Below are 20,804 nucleotides of genomic sequence, written 5' to 3'. Positions count from 1 at the left end.
CCCATTGTAGCTGTACTAGGTCTCTCGAGGTCACGCAGCGGGGAAACAGCGCCCCCTTTGCCGGCTCCGCAGAAGGACACGTCTGCTTTTGTCACTCATCACCAGGCGGGCAGTCGAGTCCATCGACTGCAGGCATAGACACGGAGCTCCAGTACAGTACAGCAGTATAATCAGTCAGTTAGCGAAACAGACGCTTCAGTTACTCGGCCCGCGCGCTGCTCGCCAGCCCAGCCGCCTGAATGTAGATCCGCATGGGCTACTACAACAATCGCACTCTCTCTCTCCAAATAAGCCAGCGGAGTCGTAAAACAAGGATCACAGGATGGTGTTAGTGCATGTCGGATACCTGGTTCTCCCCGTATTTGGCTCAGTCAGAAACAGAGGTAGGTCGTGGTTTGTTGGTAAGCACGTTAAAACGTGTGCCCTGTTTATCTTAATATTCACTGCAGCTGTTGGCTAGTTAGCTCCCAACTTAGCCGCTGGCTTAGCTCGCGTCAGCTAGCTCGTCGTTTCCGCTCAAACTGCTCGCCGAATGGAATTTGGCGTTTTTTTTGTTGTTTTTTTTGCTTTGTTCGTAAATGACCGTAAACCACCACATGACATGTTTTGGCGGCTGTATTTGGCTTCAGTTAACATCCAGATACCGCCACTCGAGATAAGCTAACTGGCTCGTGTGGGGGCTGGCTACATCCTGAAGCGGAATCAATTGTCACAAAGGATTCGGCAAGCGCCGGCTGTACACAACATTCCCGTACAGAAGAACGCAGTGGCTCATTCCATCCATTTTCCGCTAACGTCAAATTGGGATACGTTGCAATGCGCGTCTTCTGCTTTTAACTCGCGGTGGTGTGTTTGTACCGTAGAAATACCGCAAACTAGCCGTAGCCGTCTCCAGCCAGTCGTTTTATCTGTGACTGGATGATGTCATTTCAAAGATCATCTGGTTTCGCCATCGCGATTATTTATGACTGTTTGCGTCGATCGGCGGATTTCTTGAATCGATACGGGTGATCATTGCTTCTGGAAAACAAATACATCAAATTTGCTGCAAACTGTCAGCTGTTTTGTGTTTGGAACTTTGCTCCTTTTTTTCACTCAGACGCGAGCGAGCGGCTAAAAAAAGAAGCACACGCACACACGAAGCTACAGTGCAACATTAATTTGACAGCAGTGGCATCAATGATTTCATTGTGCTTTTATTTCTGTTCTTATTTCCCTGTTTCATAGTATGGAGGCTGGCTCTACATTCTGCATTTATCAGATCTTTGTCGTCCCCCCATTGTGTAGCTAATGATCATCTGCTGCTGTGTGGTGTGGCGTGGCCTCTGCCTGTTCTCTGCATTTAGCTGTATTGTGAACCCCTTCTTCATTTCCTCTTTCCATCCGAAGACGACATTGGTATTAAAAAAACAAAGCACCCCTCCCCCTCTCCTATTCCTCCTCCTCCTCCCTTCAAGATGTATTCCAACCATGTCAAGCCGACTAAAAAAAAAAAACATAGCTAACATCTTAGAGCAGAGCACCTTTTTGTCTTTTGTTTCTGTCAAATTTTTGCTGTAGCACCCGAGTGGACATGTAGCTCCTTTTTTTAATGGAATGTCATTGTGTACCTCCCATCCAGTCTTTTGATAGACAACATGCTGTAAATTCCTGTCAAGTGGATACATTTTTGCATGATCTCCAAAACGGCTGCACTCGCATCGTTGAACACCAGAATTTGGCTCATCCTCCTTTTCTCTTCACTCAAGGTGCAGTGTACATGTTCTCATGTGACAATTTGGAAGGCGAAATCAGCGTTTCGCTCTGCGGCGGAACCTCCAAAGTCCAACACGAGCCCTTCAATGTTATTATTTCTTAACACTCTTTATATTATTGGAGAAAGTATTCAGATTTATTCCAAGGTCAAACTATCACCATCATAATAGTAGTAGTGATAAAGTCCTCACTAATATTTGTTTAAGAGGCATTCTAAGCCATTACATGAAAACAATAAAATGAAGAACAGTAAGATCAGCAGTAATTGACCTTTATTAACTTTACAGGCAGTGTTTTAAGTAATATTTTAACATTTGTAGTGGCCATACAGTGGACTGCATTTTATTAGTGGGGATATGTTCCGGACCCAAAAAGGTACAATAAAGAGATACTATATAAGAAATGTTTTTGAAAGTATTAAAACCCTCTCGGGCTCAAATTAAGTTCTTGAAATAGGTAAAGTAAAGGTACTTGGTTGTTACAAATCTGCAACACCTGCCCTGAGAGGGTTCACTGCCAGTTGAAGTTTACTGTAAACCTGCCGCAAAATAGAAGAGAATCAAACATTGTATTTAAACACAAAATGTTCAAGCAAACCCTATCAACGAATCCAATGAAAATCGAGTAACTCACACGTAATGTGAAACTTTCTCGATGGGCTAATGAAAATGAGCTTGGGTGTTAGGGTAACTATAAACCGTCAAACAACTGCTGCTTTAACGAAGGTAGCGTCGACATTTACAAACAGCAGATTTATGTCGTCTCCGCTCTGTTGAAATGACAATCATTCAAACTTGCTCGTATAAACGATTGCTTAAAAATCGCGTATATGCAGTCTTAAGGTAGTCAATTGTTGCACGGCAAAAAAACGCTTGCACCTCATACAACATTATGAGGTGGAAAACCAAAAAAAAAAAAGGGTAGGTGATGGTTTGAAATTTTGAGTTCTATTGTCAAAGGCATTTAGTTTGGATTCCAAATGAGACCACTTTTGGGGTGCTGGACTTGGGAGTTTCTGTGGGAAATGAATAGAGTGAAGGTACACTGCACCTGCACACGACAACCTGCCATAACTGTCTTCATTTTGTGTAGTCCTTTTGTTCCCCCTTTGCAAAAAAAAAAAAAAATCTACAACAAAACAAATCTTTTGAATCACACTGAATTGTTAGGGGCTGCTTGCCCTCCCTCTCCTTTTTAACAGGCTCCAAAAAATATAAAGTGGCGTATACAGTGGTACCTCAAAAGTTGAACGCGCTCCGTCCGGTAGCTTTTGATTTGTTGAGAAGTGAAAGCAACATTTCCCGTTTTAAAATGAATTTGCACTTATTTGTTCCCACGTCCAAGTGTTGCTTTCGTAGAAAGCTGAGTTAATCAAGTTAAAAACTAAGCACGGCAGTTAGTGAGTGAGCCTTCTTGTGTTGCATACCTGGAACCATGAAAAATCTTGTCTAAATGACGGCAACATTTTTTCGGGCCGTTTTTTTAAAATCAATGTACAGGCAATGTTTTGAGTAACATTTGAACGAGAGTTCTACTAGTTTTGTATTTTTTTTACTACAGTTTTTGTTTTCTTTTGATTTTTTCTAAATTCAGTTTGTTTTAATGAGTTGTTAAACCATATTTGATAGTTTTTATTTTACATTGAATTTTTTTTTGTTTGATTTTAGTCTTTATTAGTTTTAGTATTACAGTAGTCACTTTTCTATTAAGGTGGAGGATTTGTTGGGTGCAAGATTAGACGAAGTGTTATGGACTAAAGTAATGTAAGCTAAAATTCTCAAACGACTGTTTGATCTTCGTTCTTCTACGGATGTACTGAAATGAATACATTTAAAATGAACCCCGAAAGCTTGTTTATGATATTCATTGACAATGATGGAAACCAAGGAAAATTTATTTATATTATGCTGTAATTTTAGTTAGATTTAAGGAGTTTTGTAAATGTAAGATCTAATTTCAGTCCGCTTTTGTTCATTTTGTTCACAGAAATGTCGCCAACGACTGCGGAGAGTTAATTATACATTTGTTTGAATTAAAATTAAACCAATAAAGCAAAAACATTCAAACTTAACACACACTAGTTAGCATGCCGTTGTCTTACCTCAGTGCTCCGTCTTGTTGAACAGCACAACCAGATGGACTCGAATGCACAACTGCACTCACAGAATAAAAATGTTTCGTCAAAACCAACGAATGGACTTTGCGAAGGAAATGGGAACAAAAACAGTCAATTGAAGTCTCCTTGAAGCGAATTCAATGCATGAATGTTTCACCAACCCCCAAAATTCTATTTCATCTAACAAAATTCCACTAGGTTCATGCTAGATAGACGGAGTAAATTTTATAAATGAGCATTTATATGAGGGAAGCATGGGAACACAAAAACGAGTAATGGTGATGACGACTACCGATCATGTCCAACTCTGAGGACATCGAAAAGCTCGCTAATGCAGGACAAAAAGTACTTGGAGACCGTAAGAGTCTTTTCTGGATCAAACGAGTGCAATAAAAAGCCACAAGTGGCCAACGGAAAAGGCAGAAGGCACGCACTGTAAAAAAAAAAGAAAGAAAAGTAGCGGGGTGCTCTTGAAAGCGTTTCAAATTCATAGGACATTCGAAGAACATTTTTTTCCTGAAACACTCCCAATTTTTGAGCTTTAACGCAGCATTTTGACTCTGGAGGTTCCACTGTATCAGCAGGTCAAACAAGCTCACTTGGTGGTTCATCACTTTCTAAAAATTCTCCCCCTCCACCTCCCCCCTCACCCACTAACTAACATAAGGCCAAAATGCTATCCATTTCACAGGGATGCCTATATTTTCCTGCACTGCTAAAAGAGATTCTCTATTAGTAAATAACGTCTCTATTGTTTGGTTGTGGTCTCTCTTGATAGTACTTTTTTCAATGCATGGTCACATTTTATGATTCATATTTTTGTTATGTTTTTTCTTTTTTGGTTTGACTCTACATTGACCTGTGAGAATCCAATGTAATCTTTCTGTAGTAAAGATGTTTACCCTGCTGTACTTGAATCATGTGCTGTAGCTCATTGGATGCTGCTTTTGTTCCTTTATTTAACCCTATACGGAGCATGGTGGGCCTTGCCTTCAGTCTATGTGGTTTATTTTTTGGTTGCATGGATTTTTATACTATTACTACATCCCAAAAAAAAAAACGACAGAGAAAGAAAGACACAGTTTACTAATATTTTTCAATAAAGAATCTAGTGTTTTTCCTAACCTTCAGTGTGCTTCTTGCTGATTTCCATTTATTGTCCTCCCTGTCCCACCTCCCTTCACCCTCACCCACCTCCTCCCCCGCTGTGACAAAAGATAGACGATTCTCCACGCTTCCTCCATCACAGCGCCCGTACCAGCCGATCTGCTATCATTCGTGGTGGCCGTCACCCCCGCCCTCCCTAAAACACCCTCTGTGCCCCCATCCTTTTGAACTTGACCTTGCAAGGTCACTACCTGTCTGCCGCCGGCCCTGCTCTAACCCGTTTTGTTTTTTTCCCCTCGCTTCGTTTCGGAAAATGCAATGCAGACTTGCCATTTTGACATAGAAATACAAAACACTTTTTTTTTGTCTTTGGGGAAACGTTAAGCTCTGCCAAATGGATGTCACTAATAATGTTCTTGCAATTAAAAAAAAAAAGACTTTCTAAACACATGTGGGATACATTAAAAACACGCGGCTGCCACAAGGAAGCCTGCCGTGTCTCGACTGTCTGTGTACGCCGCTTGCCAAATAGTTGTGGTCGGGACAAGTTTATATTCGAAGAAAGTAAAAAACAGCTAAGCTATTTCTAAGAAGCGGAATGTTTTGGAGCGAGCACAAAGAGGGCTGAAGTGTAAATACTACATTTTGACTATGCATGACTTAAGTGTCCATTAACATTGAATTACAGTAGAACCAACCCAATCTGTTCCGCAGGATGATCAATTTCTTATTTGGTTGGATTTCAAAACCATTTTTCCCCCCATAGGAAACAATGGAAATGATGAGTTCAACTGGTGTCAACCTTTAACGGTCATACCAGTGTTTAAAAGAACCCTAAGTCGTCACATCAGTAAAATGCGTACTCACCTTTTGCTGATCAACATCAAGCTGCGTTCTTTCACAATGTCACATGCCATTTTTTTTTCTTCAATGGAATTTATTCTCAGCGATTTCCTTAAAAAAAAACCCTCTCTTATTTGGGGATTTGTGTTTTTTTTCTGTAATTGCTATAATGGCACGGAGCATGAAGTAATAGAAAAGTGGTGATGCCTTTTGAATGTATTAAGATACTGTATTGGTATGTTGGAAGGCGTTTAAATTAAACCGGAGTTGTGCATAGGTATTACAGAGAGTCCTGACTGTATGGACATTTTTTCAAAATAAATAACCTGGAAGCTATATGTTTAGAGAAATATAAAACTAGCGAGTTAAAAAAAAAAATCCACCATAAATGAGCGACTAATACAGCGGTACTCTGAGATACAAGTTTAATTAATTCCTTGAATGTGGCATGACATTTTTATAAATGTGTTTTTAAAAAGAAATGTAGCACTCTACAATTCTGTGCTTTAGAATAAATGCCTAAGTTACACAATTTAATAGAATGTAAAGAATGAAGCTTTTTTTTTTTTTTTGCTTCAATTCAATGGAGATGGTACTGCTCACTGGCGTGCCTGCCTGCCCACCTGTGGGTAGTATCATAGAGATTTGCATCTACAGTAGATGTAGACCGTCAAAACACATCAATAACCTGTAGAAACACTTGTTCTTCGCAGAGGATAAAGAATATATTCCTACGACTCATGTTATTTTATCAGTCTACGTGTGTTGCTCCTCATTTGTGTTCGTATAGTCCTCCTGTCTCACTATTCTGGCGATAGGAGATGATAAAAGGAGCCTCTAGACGTGGGACCATATTTATTTCCAGAAACACTTGAGAAGTTGCATTTGTTTTTGTAATGTGAGAGCATACGGTACTTAAAAAGATTGTATCGAACAAAAATCCGAGTTGGGCATCATCCCGTGCAGTGTGAATGTAGCCTAAATTACACTTCATGTAATTAATTAGTTTTGTGTTTAATTAGACAGCCCAAAGCCTGAATTGTTAAGTCTGCCAAATTGCTTCTTCTTGTGAAATGAGTTGAGTTTATTGCCATCACACTGTGCTCATATGCAATCTTTTTTTGCCTGCAAGTCAAAGCAAAAAAATTGGGCAAACGACTGCCTGCCTGTATGTCGAAAAAACTCTGAAATTGGGTCATTTTTATCTCAAGGCACCACTGTAGAGGTCATTCTAAGCAGTCATGCTCACATTTTTTTTTTTTTTTGTGTGTTGCGTTTGGGTTGCTGCTCGCGGGCATTTCATCTCTTGTCATGTTCTTGACTTAGCCATATTGTACGAAGCAGCCAGGACAGGGCCATGTGTACACTTAGTTCCATGGTAGCTTCGTCCGCTTCCAAGAACAGGAAAGGATCCCGAAAATGGCGGCTCACATATTTTCGTGACGGAGCACTTTCGGTGTTTGGTTTCGGTGACACTTGTGGTATCCCATCATTGTCCCACCCTCACAGAAGCATTTTTCTCATCGTAGGTACGAGGTAGGGCTTCATGAACATGATGTCTCACACACACACGTACATATACGTATACATACAGTGACGGCATATTTCACTCAGAATTAATTCCCGCTCATTTTTTGGTGTTGGGGTGCCTGACGTATTCTGCTTCTCCCCCCTCACTCCGCCCCCAGGATCCCATTTCACCCGGCAACAGCAGCAGCACAGCCATGCTACCTCTTGCCGCCACTTCCAGCTAGGCCCCCAGGCCCCGCTGCCCATGGACTTCCCCATGCCCCACCCGGGCCAGCCACAGTCGGGCATCAACCCCCACATGGCCCCGCCTGGCCACCAGCACGGACCCCCGCTACACCACCCACCCCTCAACCCCATGTCCGCACCCCAGTTCCAGGACATCCCCGCTCCTCCCTTCCTACCTCAGGCATTACACCAGCAATACCTCCTCCAGCAGCAAATCCTCGAGGCCCAGCATCGACACATCCTGCCACCCAACAGGTACCATTCAAAGCCACAAAGACCCCGGACCACTATATATATGCGTGTGTGAGTATCTCTTACTTTAAGTCAATATAAAACCTGTCCTTGTTTGTGTCAGTAGACGCACATCAGAGAGGGTTCCTCACCAGCCCCACAGACTGCGTCCAGGCTTCGAGTTTGCCCCACCTCTGCACGTTCCGCCCCAGCCGGTGGTGCAGCAGCCCCGCTACCTGGCCGAGGGCACAGACTGGTAAGGAGCGCATTCTTAAACCACACCTGGACGCAGCCCTTGTAAAAGTCCACGAAAGTGCTCTTTTGTTTTCAGGTAGCAAAAGCTGTTTTTCTTTTGTCATAATTAGGGGCTATTAGAACATGGTTGCGGTTGAGTTTCATTTCAGGAAATGAGGACGAAGATAAAGTTTCTTTAACACTAAAATGAGCAGTAAACAGCACGCACCTTGTGGGGGTTGTAACATTAATAGGTAGTAATGAGTTTTTCTGAGGTTTAACCGAGAGGCATAAAACGTGAGCAGCGAAATTTACAACCGACACACTTAAATTGCTGCAGTTTCAGCTTTTATGGCCTCATTCGAGTCAGTTATGAGTTGGCGAACCTAACATGGGTCTGTTTGTCATGTGGGGAAAAAGGCAAGAGATAAAAAAAAAAAACCAAAACAAAACAGTGGCATAAATATCAATGGTGCAACAGGAGCGATGCGGCCCAAACCATCATTTTATTAATTAATCTGAACCGCTTATCCTGACCAGGGTGGTGGGCACGCTGTCCAGAATTCCCACAGACCCCCGATTTCTTAAAAATCGAATAGTCGGGGCGTAAATAGAATAACTGAGTGGCTGGTATTGGAGGAGGAAATGATGATGTCCAATCACCTATCCGTCACGATGCATCTCGAATCTCTCGATGACGTGACGTGGGGCCTGCAAAAAAAAAAAAGAAAAAAAAAGAACGAGCAATATACTATTACCAGAGTCAGATTAGTGCCTGTGAAACGTCTTTGGCCTTTTCCCCTTTCGGAAGAAGCTCTCCCTTTTTTTTTCAAAATTCATTTTTGTTAACTTGCGGGCACAGGCAGATGCAGTTATATTTGTTTAGTCTCCCCGCGGCACAGTGCTTTGGGTGGGGGTGGACAGTGTGACAGCACTCGTTCAAGTGTGAAACAGGCACACTCAACACACGAGCATCACCACCTGCTGTTGTTGCTGCTGGTAAGAATGTGCAGAACGGAAACCGACGAGCACGTTTTCAATATTCATTCAAAGCTCAAGCAACTTCGAATTAGAAAGGTAGCATTCTAAATATTTCGCAATCAGCAGCTATGCAGACAGACGACTGCTGTAACATATAAATATGGGCAAAATACTGTATGTACACAGGTGCAAAACACATGCTCATAATATGTTTCATATTTAATCATGCATTTTCGAGGACATGCATAAAAGATCCTCTAACTCAGAGGTGTCAAACTCATTTTTGTCACAGGCCACATTGTAGTGAGCGTTTCCCTTGGAGGGCCGTTATGACTGGGAAAACATATAAAGAAGTCCAGAATGATGGTTCATTCAATGATTGTTTAAGGAGGGGTTTGCTCACAAGAAAATGCTTACAACATCTCGCCTATATATTGCATATGAGAAGTTGAAATTTTTGTACAGATTTTAGCAATCATCGTAGAAGTTGACATGTTTGTTTTGCTTTCGCGGGCCACATAAAATGATGTGCCGGGCCAGATCTGGCCCCCGGGCCTTGAGTTTGACATCTGAGACAAAGTGTTTGGAGCAAATAACAACCACATGCTGTATTTTTCTTCACGGTGCAAAGACCTCTCTTGCATTAAAAATAAAAATATTCAAAGACAGCACAAAACTACGCAAAAATATTAGGCCTACTCCTGTTGTTCTAGATCTAGTATTTTAAAAATTAATACATTTCAATTGATTTTATAAATCGATAATTGAATATCACCATGGACCAAAAAAATAATTTAGTTCTTCTCTGCCCTAGGGATCTAAGTGTCGACGCAGGCCTGCCGCCACACCAGTACCATATCCACCCACTGCCGCAGCACTATCAGCACTACCTGACATCTCCCAGGATGCACCACTTCCCCAGGAACAACGCCTCAACGCAAGTGGTGAGTCGCAATCACGTCCGGATCGATTCATCGTCTGGATACGCGGCGAGCCTCGGGGACCGACGCCGTCATCTTCTCTTCGTCCCTCTTCCAGGTTGTTCACGAGATCCGGAACTATCCGTACCCTCAGCTGCACCTGCTGGCGCTGCAGAGTCTCAACCCTTCGCGGCACGCGTCTGCCGTCAGGGAGAGCTATGAGGTGGGTGCTCGATTAAAACGGTTGATTCATTTCAAATTTAGAGGCTTTTTTTGGTCATTCATGCAGTTCTGTGAAAAGCAAGTGGCATACAGGACCTTTTAACAAATTTCTGATTCCAATTAGATATATGCGGCTGCCCGATTAGGCATTTTCTGAAGCATGCGGCCAAGTTACGAAATCCCAAACAATTACTGTTAGCGTTACACTTTGTTGGAGCCACATTAGCATTCTGTTAGCCTGCTGCCTGTCTAGGCAGCAAAGCAGTTGGCACTGAATTTCTAGCAGCCTCTACTATTCATGAAATCACCTCTTTTGCCGCCATTATTTTCTGATGTAACAATGTACCCTCGGTTGAAAGCCCTTTTCCCTTCTGTTTGGGATACCTCACACAGCCCGGACAGGCATCAAACTACTTGTCTGAATTTCTCGCATCCTCTCTTGGCGGCTGCCAAGTTGTAAAGTCACTACTTCCTCCACGGATTCACAGCCTAAAAATTATTATTCAAACAAAACCTTGTTAGAACCACTTCTATGTTCTTTTTTTTTTTTTTGGACATTTCTCCCGCAGCCTGTTTAGGCAACAAACCAAAACGGGAATTTCTTACACCTTGTGCTGCTTACTGCAAAGTAGTTGAAACCTTCATACGGTCAATGTTTCACATGTTTAGAACCACTTTTACAACAACAAATAAAACATTTGCAAACTCTCTTGCGGTGCCTTATTTATTCTGTTTGTTTGTTTGTTTTCAACAGGAACTTTTGCAGCTGGAGGACCGACTGGGCAGCGTGAACCGCGGCGCAGTCCAGACGACCATCGAGAGATTTACTTTCCCCCACAAGTACAAGAAGGTAAGCCAACATACAGTCTTGGACGTGAGTTCAACGCGCAAACTCGTTTTCTGGCAGCTGATGAGGTGAGACCAGTGTGCAGAGTGCGGACTGCTCCATATCACCGTGAGGGATGACTCATTCCAGTGAATTTGAATAAGCGCATATAGCCAACGTGACCTAAATACTAGGTAAAGAGTGTCACGCCATTTGGCTCATCATTGAGTCTTTTTCCAACTCCCCCGGCCGCCCCCCCCCCCTCCTCCTTCAAAGCATGCTTAGCTCAGACATGGCATGAGCTAAGACACGCACACGCACTCACGCACACACACATACACACTGAGCTAATAAAAAGCTTGTGCTGGGCTTGCAGAGATTCCCCCAGGACCTGAAGATGTGTCTGGACGACGAGGAACTGGACACGGACGAGAAGTGCACCATCTGTCTGTCCATGCTGGAGGATGGAGAGGATGTCAGGTACGAGCACATGAACACACTTACACGCACAGTTTGCACAGTTTGTCTGGAGGTAGACACACCAGAGCGGTATTCTGAAATATTTTTCCGCAGTTATAATTCACCTTCCAACATTTTTGTTGCTTTTTGCGGAAAAATGGAATGGATTAATGGCATTTCCATTCACTTCAATGGGGAAAGATGATGTGAGAAATGACTGTTGTGAGGTTCACTAAAATGGTGTCATTTGTGTGTGTGTGTGTGTGTGTGTGTGTGTGTGTGTGTGTGTGTGTGTGTGTGCGCGCATGGGTGCATGTGTGTTTGTGTGTGTGTGTGTGTGTGTGTGTTTAGGAGATTACCCTGCATGCACCTGTTCCACCAGGCGTGCGTGGACCAATGGCTGGCGACCAGCCGGAAGTGCCCCATCTGCAGAGTGGACATTGAAACCCAGCTCAACCCTGACAGTTGATAGCTGCTGCGCAGCACGCAGCCTCACATCCCACAATCCTCCACTCTCTCCCCTTGAGGGGGAGTCGCGGGAGGTGGGCCTCCTCGCTCCGCCCTCTTTTAGTGGGAGGGGCCAAGGGTAGGATATTAACAAAGCACATTCAGACACACACACACACACATACACACACACATGCGCGCGTGCACGCGCGCACACTCCGACTCATGCAGAACACAAGCTGGGATGCGGTGGACACATTTAAAAAAACTGGGCTGACTTAGTGGATGTACAAGAAAAGGGCGGGAGCGGCTATAGACAGACGTGCTGAGTCATGGGTTACGCGACCCCCCCCCCCCCCCACAGACACAAACACACACATGCACACACACGAACACACACGAGCACATCTGTATAGAACATTATACAAAAGCATGATTGGTGTGTAGCCCGATGCTTGTGGTGTGCTATAGTACTGATTGAGTATTTTCTGAGTAACAGTGTTGTGTAGCAACTTGAGAGTCTGTGTGACAGATAGCCCAAGGTTCGAAAACCAGGCGGGGGAGGCTCAAAGCGTGCGTTGTATGTACTAAGGCCAAAAAATAGCGGACAACCCCTGCCCCCTTGTTTGTTGTGTTTAGGTGAAAATCTGTCATATAGCAAGTCCATATAAAACGTTTTTGGTTGTTTTTTTTAAGTTTAACCCTACAACATTCGTCTTGCACCTACAAAATGAGGTTTGACTTCACTTTAAGCAGTTGATCATTATAATGCCCATCAAATTTGTTTTAGTCAGCTTCACCAAACAAACCATATGAGATCATATCTGCTAGCTTAATGCTAACGTACAACGAAAGATGCCATATGTGTGCTGACTGGAATTAGCAAAGATGTTACAGTAACAACTGCTCCTTTAACATCACCCATACGAAGCAAACGACAACTATAATCACCGATGTATATCCTCTCTGCTCTAAAACAACAGTTATTATTGACGCTTGCATCCGTTGGGGACCTTCTCTGCCTCTTCTTGCCTGGCGTGTTGCGGCTCAACGCGGCACTACACTGAAAGCGTACAACTCTAAATTCGGACTTGACTAAAAACCGACAACACAATCGCTTCAAAATTGTTGCTTTATAGGGAAGTTGGGACATGAACGATGAACCGCGATATAGCAGGGGTTGGGGGGGGGGGCACTGTAGACGCCATCCACGCTAACACAGCTAACTGCAGGCATGGCTTCCAGGGACTTGTGTGTTGTGTCATAGCGGGCGGTAGTGGGCCTCCATCATCAGGTATGCATGCCTGTGTGCAAGGTTTTGTGAGCTGTGTCGTCGTGCTCATCGTGGTCGTAGTGGTGCAAAGTAGATGCAGTGACCCCCCCCATGTATTCCTCATCCAATCCTCTTCGACACGTACGCACTCAGATCTTGACCTCCCCCTCCCCCCACCCCCACTATGGGGGACGTGTGTGACAGCTTCGCCGCCATCTTGCCTCAAGATGAGTGACATTTCTCTGAACCTTATTGCCTACCGAACAAGCACATGTGACTTTTTGGATGAGGATTATTTTTTTTGTCATAATTTTAATTCCCATTTCCGTCTCAGTTGCGGCCACTCACATGCAAGTGGTGTTACAGGGCAAAACAAAACGTACAGTACACTAGTTTGCCTGCGTATGTTTGAACGCTCACTTCCTTTGTGGTTATATTGTAATGGCCTATGTGTGCGTTTGTGTGTGTGCACGCGTACACGCTTCTTCGTATGTGTGTGTGTGTGTGTGTGTGTGTGTGTGTGTGTATTAGACGCATGTAGTCTTGGGGTGAAAGGGATTAAAAGCCATCCATTTTGGAAAAAAAAATCAACAACAACAACCAAACAATTGTTCTTAACATTGTCTTCTCATGTGATTCAATAGTCATTTCCGTTTGTTTGGGTTTTTTTGTTTGTGTCGTTTTTTTTTAGTTCACATGCCAATTTGGACATGGCCACAAATACACCTGGTCCGTGTCCGTGTTAACCACAGTGAAGAGAAATAGCTGCAATTCTTCAAAAAAGATAATATGTATTTATTGTAATGTAGCTTGTGTTTTTTTGTAAATGTGCACTACCGTATGGAGTTGTTTGTTTGTTTGTTTGTTTGGCGTGTGTGTAGTTTCTTCTTGTCTTAGGAGTTTGTGTTTTGGTTGGATTCCAAATATTTTTATGCTTCCCTGTGCGTTCTTTACCAAGAGGTGATAGGGCCACGCTGGAATGACAAGGAGACAAAAAAAAAAAAAAGTGAATTAAGAGTGGGTGGAAAAAAGTTCCCTATTCTTCATTCGATTCAAATTATTCAAATATATTTTGCAATATTAGAGCTTTTTTTTCCTCGTTCAATCAAGATATTTTTTGTAGTATTGCGGGTGTCATGCGGATTAAAGAGAGGCCATCGGCATTTGACAGCTTAGAGTTTGCAGTTTTTGAAACCATGTCATGAGTCGTTGACATCGGAGTCGAGGTGCAAAATTGCTCCCCGGCAAGAAATTCAGCCGTCACACTGCTCCAATGTGCGGGTATGTGGTGGAGCTTATCCCAGCTGTGGCGGGGTACACGCTGAACTGGTTGCCCATCGTTATGTTGACAAAATTGCAAAAAGCAAAGCTATCAAATACGTGATGGTTTATGTCTGTCTGATAAATACTCAAAACGAAATTCAGCTGCTTTTGGGATACGCTACCTTTTTTTTTTTTCTTCGTAATCTGGACTGTCTGAGAATTCCATGTTGTAGATTGACTTTATTTTTGAAAATGTGGGGAAAAAAACAAAATCTGGTCATCTAACTTTTTCCACCCCCATCTTCAAAATGCTGACTTTATTCTTGGAATTGGAGTTGTTGTTGTTTTCTAGTCAGCCTCGCGCTAATACTGCTTGGTCTTTATTGGAGAATAACTTGATTGTGTTATCCCCCCCCCCCCCCCCCCCCCGCTCTCATGTGAGACCTCCACGCCCCTCCCAAAAAAAAAAGTGCTGAAATAGGTGGAGGTTCTGCTAGTTCACATAGAATGCTGTGATTTAAAGATGCCTTAAGTATTTAACAATCATTATTTATTACTAACTGTAGCTAGCTAGCTATTGTGGCGGAATATTTCATGTCTCATAACTTTGCAATTGAATGGATATATTTATTTAAAATAAGACAAAAAAATATGACAAAAAAAAAGAATACCTCATTATGCATTGGGTAGGTGGGGATGCTTCTGCATGCAGTGTGTGATTATGATTTTATGATTATTATTATTATTATTACCCCCCCCCTCCTCCCAAAAAAACAAAGAACCATTTTACACTTTTGAAGCCAGCATGGTGCTGTTGATCGAGATGACATTCCCTTTAGCTTCCCTGCTTTTGATCGGAGACACGTTTTGTCTTAGTAATCGCGCTTTTTGCCATACGATGCTGCTTCGTAATCAATCGGGGTTTTTTTTTGTTGTTGTTGTTTTTTTTTTTTTTTAATCCACATCGCTGACACTTACAGTATGTCCGGATCGCAAGGCCACGTGTTGCCCTTTTGTATCGCTGGATGTTTTTGCTTGATGTACTTGCAGCGGGTGGGGTAGGGGGGGTTGTATTTTACTTACCTAACATGCTAACTTGAGCCATTATCGACAAATATATATTTAAAATTAAAAAACACAAATGTAAACGGAGTGTGGATGTAATAAAAGCTAACTTTTTCGGTGTGCTTTTCCTCCCAATACTAAAAAAAAAAAATTCTTTTGGAGATTTAAAAAAAAAAAAGGGAAAACAAAATATCGAAAGAGAACGAAGCTGGCGGGCTGGTCTTGACTATTTATTGTTATTGCATTTTTATTTTCCTTTGGTCATTTTCAAATGATCATTGTGTGCTCTCACTGGCCTTAGCCCGCGTATGCCCGCCGCAGTGTACCCCCCGCACCTCCCTCCGTGTGTTGCTCCCGAGCCAAGCGGAGCGTAGCCATAGTATTACATGAAGTCCAGCTGACGAAACAGTAGAACTTTGAAAGCACAAGCTTTTTCAATGCATGTCCTTCTCAGGTTTTCCTATGTGTATGTGGGAGTAGCTGTTTTAGATGTCTTTCATATGATGCTGTATAACTTCTTGAATATTCTTTTTCTTTGCTGCTGACAGTAAACAACGACAAAAAAAACAAAACAATGTGGATTATGATTATTAACCTGCCAGTGAAAAAGGGAAGTGGCCATCTTTGTACAACACCCTGCTGTTTTGCTGTAACCGCGCAATGTTTTATGATCTTGAGTATTTTATAGAGAAGTAGAAGTATGTATCATCAATAATATGAAAAGCAATAGCTAAATCATAATGAAGAATAACATTGATCGGTGATGAATATTGTGGAGACAAAAAAAAAGGAACCTTTAGATTCACTCTGGGTGGATTTTTGTACTGTATTTATTACTAATGACAATGCAAAAAGTTGCATAGCTTAACCCAAACTGTTCTGTCTCTTTTTTATTTATTGTCTTGTATATGATCTTTTTCTATGTGTTTTTCAAATAAAACGCCTAAAATGCTGATGACAAAGGCACCTTTTCTGATCCATTTATTCATCGTCCCTGAATGAGGAGTGCATAATGACAGCACGCAAATTGTACACGTCATCGCCATCATTTACCCAGTCAGCAAAATTGGTCTGGCCCAGCTCTGGGGCAGACACGGCACGTACACTCGGCCCACATACCTCAATGAATGACGGTCCTGCAGTGGCCCACGTCTGGCATCCATGATGTGGGCCGCATTCGGCCCAGATCTGAGCCGCATTGTAAAACCATATCTGGCCCTACTCCGGCCCGACGCTGGGCCAGAACAGGTTCCTGATATCAGCCTGAATTCAACCTCAACTAAGCCACATCTTTCATGAGCCATATTTGACCCACATTAAAAAAAAAGTCTCAAAAACGACTGTTATAAAAATGTTTATTGTCATAATTTGTGAACCACACATACAGGTATAACTCCACATACATTGGAAAAATGCACTTTTCTTTATTTAACAGTGAACACAAAGTCCAAATTGGGATGCAGCTTACTCTTGAACGGTATTTTTCTGTCCATCAAATTGTTGCGCTCTCCATGTCCTCTTTTCTTCTCATGCTCTCCTTCCTGTCACCATCCCGATCAGGAGCCAGATGTAGCCGTCTTTTGTTTGTGACATCAATGTCCTGGTCTGAGGCCCAAGATGTTAGGCTGTTAGGTCTCACAGCGGCTTTAGGAACTGTAAGAAAACAAGAATGGACAGTGTGTTAGGACAACAAACATTTGTACATGTCATGAACAATGAATGGTCAGTAAAAATAACCCCTGAAATTTCTTATAATAATAATACATTTCATTTATAAGCGTCTTTCAAGACACTCTAGGACACCTTACATCCAAAACTAAACTAGGTGTGACGCTGTGGGGCGGAATATTTGCCACCAAAAACTAAACGTGAATAACCTTTAAATAGTTTATACTGAATTTGAATTACGTGAATTGAAGGTCAGTGGCTGGGATAATGGATGGATTTGTATATTTTACTCTGAATCAAATTGAATAACTGAATCTGAATTGTACAATCTGAATTTGAAACAATACTTTTTTTTCATTGAAACTGTATTTGATCCTCACTGAAAATTAAATTCTGTTTATTTTCATATTCAGTCTTACAAATACAAAACAATGTTTTTTTCAACGTCAGATTTTGTTTTTGAATTGAGGTACTAAGTTTTAAATTAACTTTATGGTCAAGTATGAAGTATCCGGTTTATATTGCAGCAAACGGAATCAAAATTAATTTCATTGTATTTCAGTGCAGAAAGGGTTCTTTTTGGCAAACACCTACATTTTCACAAGTGATGTGTCGGTCGCGAACGAGCCGATACGAAGAGCCTGCTCTATGAAGTGAACGATGAGCCGTTTTTAGACGAAAAAAGCGACCATAGATAGTAACCTACTATGCATGGTCGTTTTCATGTATCAAAAATCACGACCATGTATAGTAAGCCGTTTTTAGACGAAAAAAACGAGCATGTGTAGTAAGGCGTTATTGGCCGAAAAAAAACGACCACGTATAATAAGGTGTTTTTAGCCGAAAAAAACGACGACGTATAGTAAGGCGCTTTTAGCCGAAAAAAATGACCCTGTATAGTAATGCGTTTTTAGACGAAAAAAACGACCATGTAAAAAAAGGCGTTTTTAGCCCCAAAAAACGACCCTGTATAGTAATGCGTTTTTGACGAAAAAATAGACCATGTATAATAAGGCGTTTTTCAACGAAAAAAACGACCATGTATAGAAAAAGGCGTTTTTAGCCGAAAAAAACGAGCATGTGTAGTAAGGCGTTATTGGCCGAAATAAAACGACCACGTATAGTAAGGCGTTTTTAGCCGAAAAAAATGACTATGTATTGAAAGGCGTTTTTTGACAAAAAAAGGACCATGTGTATAAGGCGTTTTTCGACGTAAAAAAACGACCATGAAGGGTAAGGTGTTTTGAGCCGAAAAAAACGACCATGAAAAGTAAGGCGTTTTAACAAAAAACAAAAAAACGACCATGTATAGTAAGGCGTTTTTAGCCGGAAAAAACGACCACGTATAGTAAGGCGTTTTTAGTCGGAAAAAAAACGACCACGTATAGTAAGGCGTTTTTAGTCGGAAAAAAAAACGACCATGTATAGTGAGGCGTTTTTAGCCGAAACAAAAGGCTCATGTATAGTAAGGCCATTTTAACCGAAAAAAATGACCATGTATAGTAAGGTGTTTTAACCCAAAAAAACGACGATGTATAGTAAGGTGTTTTAGCCGAAAAAAACGACCATGAATAGTAAGATGTTTTTAGCCGAAAAAAAGGACCATGTATAGTAAGATGTTTTTAGACAAAAAAACCCGACCATATAGTAAGACGTTTTTAGACGAAAAAAAACGACCACGTATAGTAAGGCCTTTTTAGCCGAAAAAAACGACCATGTATAGTAAGGCATTTTTAGCCCCCAAAAAAACGACCATGTATAGTAAGGCGTTTTTGGACGAAATTTTTAGCCGAAAAAAACGACCACGTATAGTAAGGTGTATTAACCCGAAAACAACGACCATGGAAAGTAAGGCGTGTTAACCCGAAAAAAATGACCATGTATAGTAAGGCGTTTTTCACCGAAAAAAAACGACCAAAAATAGTCTGACGTTTTTAGCCGAAAAAACGACCCCGTATAGTAAGGCGTTTTTACCTGAATAAAAGGACGATGTATAGTAAGGCGTTTTTGGACGAAATTTTTAGCCCAAAAAACGACCATGTATAGTAAGGCGTTTTTGGACGAAAAAAACGACCATGTATAGTAAGGCCTTTTGGATGAAAAAAACGACCATGTAAGGCGTTTTTAACCGGAAAAAAAAAACGACCATTTATAGTAAGGCGTTTTTGGACGAAATTTTTAGCCGAAAAAAATGACCATGTATATAGTAAGGCCTTTTGGACGAAAAAAACGACCATGTAAGGCGTTTTTAACCGGAAAAAAAAAAACGACCATGTATAGTAAGGCGTTTTTAACCGAAAAAAAGGACCATTTATAGTAAGGCATTTTTACCTGAAAAAAAACAACCATGTATAGTAAGGCGGTTTTGTACGAAATATTTAGCCGAAAAAAACGACCATGTATAGTAAGGCGTTTTTAGCCGAAAAAAATGACCATGTATAGTAAGGCGTTTTTGACCGAAAAAAACGACCAAAATAGTCAGGCGTTTTTAGCCGAAAAAAACGACCCCGTATAGTAAGGCGTCTTTACCTGAAAAAAACGACCATGTATAGTAAGCCGTTTTTGGACGAAAAAAACGACCATGTAGAGTAAGGCATTTTTGGACGAAATTTTTAGCCGAAAAAAACGACCATGTATATATAGTAAGGCGTTTTAAGTCGAAAAAAACGACCATGTATAGAAAGGCGTTTTTAACCGAAAAAAAGGACCATTTATAGTAAGGCATTTTTACCTGAAAAAAAACAACCATGTATAGTAAGGCGGTTTTGTACGAAATTTTTAGCCGAAAAAAACGACCATGTATAGTAAGGCGTTTTTAGCCGAAAAAAATGACAATGTATAGTAAGGTGTTTTTAGCTGAAAAAAATGACCATGTATAGTAAGGCATTTTAGGACGAAATTTTTAGCCGAAAAAAATGACCATGTATAGTAAGGCATTTTTGGACAAAATTTTTAGCTGAAAAAAACGACCATGTGTAGTAAGGCGTTTTTTAGCTGAAAAAAACGACCATGTATAGAAAGGCGTTTTTAGCCGAAAAAAACCGACCATTTATAGTAAGGCATTTTTGGACAAGATTTTTAGCCGAAAAAAACGACCATGTATAGTAAGGCGTTTTTGGACGAAATTTTTCGCCGAAAAAAATTGATTATGTATAGTAAGGCATTTTTAGACTAAATTTTTACCCCAAAAAAACGACCATGTATATAAGGCGTTTTTAGCCGAAAAAAACGACCATGTATCGTAAGGCATTTTTGGACGAAAATCTTTGCCGAAAAAAAACGACCATGTATATAGTAAGGCGTTTTTAGCCCAAAAAAAACGACCATGTATACTAAGGCGTTTTTGGACGAAAAAAACGACCATGTATAGTAAGGCATTTTTAGACTAAATTTTTAGCCGAAAAAACCCCGACCATGTATAGTAAGGCGTTTTTAGCCGAAAAAAACGACCATGTATAGTAAGGCATTTTTGGACAAAATTTTTAGCCGAAAAAAAATGACCATGTATAAAGGTGTTTTTGGACGAAAAAAACAACCATTTATAGTAAGGCATTTTTAGACGAAATTTTTAGCCGAAAAAAACGACCATGTATAGTAAGGCGTTTTTAGCCGAAAAAAACCACCATGTATAGACCATGT

The 20,804-nt window shown here is 41.3% G+C and overlaps 1 protein-coding gene across 2 annotated transcripts; it reads left to right on the top strand.

Annotated features, from left to right (window-relative positions):
- Nucleotides 1-21: 21 nt before the first annotated feature.
- Nucleotides 22-11,947, top strand: LOC147205169 (E3 ubiquitin-protein ligase ARK2C-like). Of its 2 annotated transcripts, none has more exons than XM_086111279.1 (8): nucleotides 22-383; nucleotides 7,510-7,831; nucleotides 7,935-8,063; nucleotides 9,837-9,966; nucleotides 10,061-10,165; nucleotides 10,919-11,014; nucleotides 11,367-11,470; nucleotides 11,801-11,947. In XM_086111279.1, exons 1-8 carry the CDS (start codon nucleotides 323-325, stop codon nucleotides 11,916-11,918), a joined length of 1,065 nt encoding a protein of 354 aa, XP_085967405.1. In that variant the 5' UTR covers nucleotides 22-322; the 3' UTR covers nucleotides 11,919-11,947. The 2 variants fall into 2 exon arrangements, with proteins under 2 accessions (XP_085967405.1, XP_085967404.1); XM_086111278.1 differs by having other exon boundaries at nucleotides 7,932-8,063.
- The last annotated feature ends 8,857 nt before the right edge of the window (nucleotides 11,948-20,804 follow it).

The sequence above is a fragment of the Hippocampus guttulatus genome, chromosome 5, assembly GCF_054856545.1.
Source record: "Hippocampus guttulatus isolate MCC_2025c chromosome 5, RoL_Hgut_1.0, whole genome shotgun sequence".
In the NCBI taxonomy this organism is placed as follows: domain Eukaryota; kingdom Metazoa; phylum Chordata; class Actinopteri; order Syngnathiformes; family Syngnathidae; genus Hippocampus; species Hippocampus guttulatus.
Note: the sequence above shows the minus strand (reverse complement) of the source record. Positions and strands in the feature narration are given on the sequence as shown.

Coding starts and splice junctions, on each gene's coding strand:
- LOC147205169 (XM_086111278.1), top strand. CDS start 323: ATGGTGTTAGTGCATGTCGGATACCTGGTTCTCCCCGTATTTGGCTCA. Junction 384..7,509: donor TGGCTCAGTCAGAAACAGAG/GTAGGTCGTGGT, acceptor CTCCGCCCCCAG/GATCCCATTTCACCCGGCAA. Junction 9,967..10,060: donor ACAACGCCTCAACGCAAGTG/GTGAGTCGCAAT, acceptor TCCCTCTTCCAG/GTTGTTCACGAGATCCGGAA.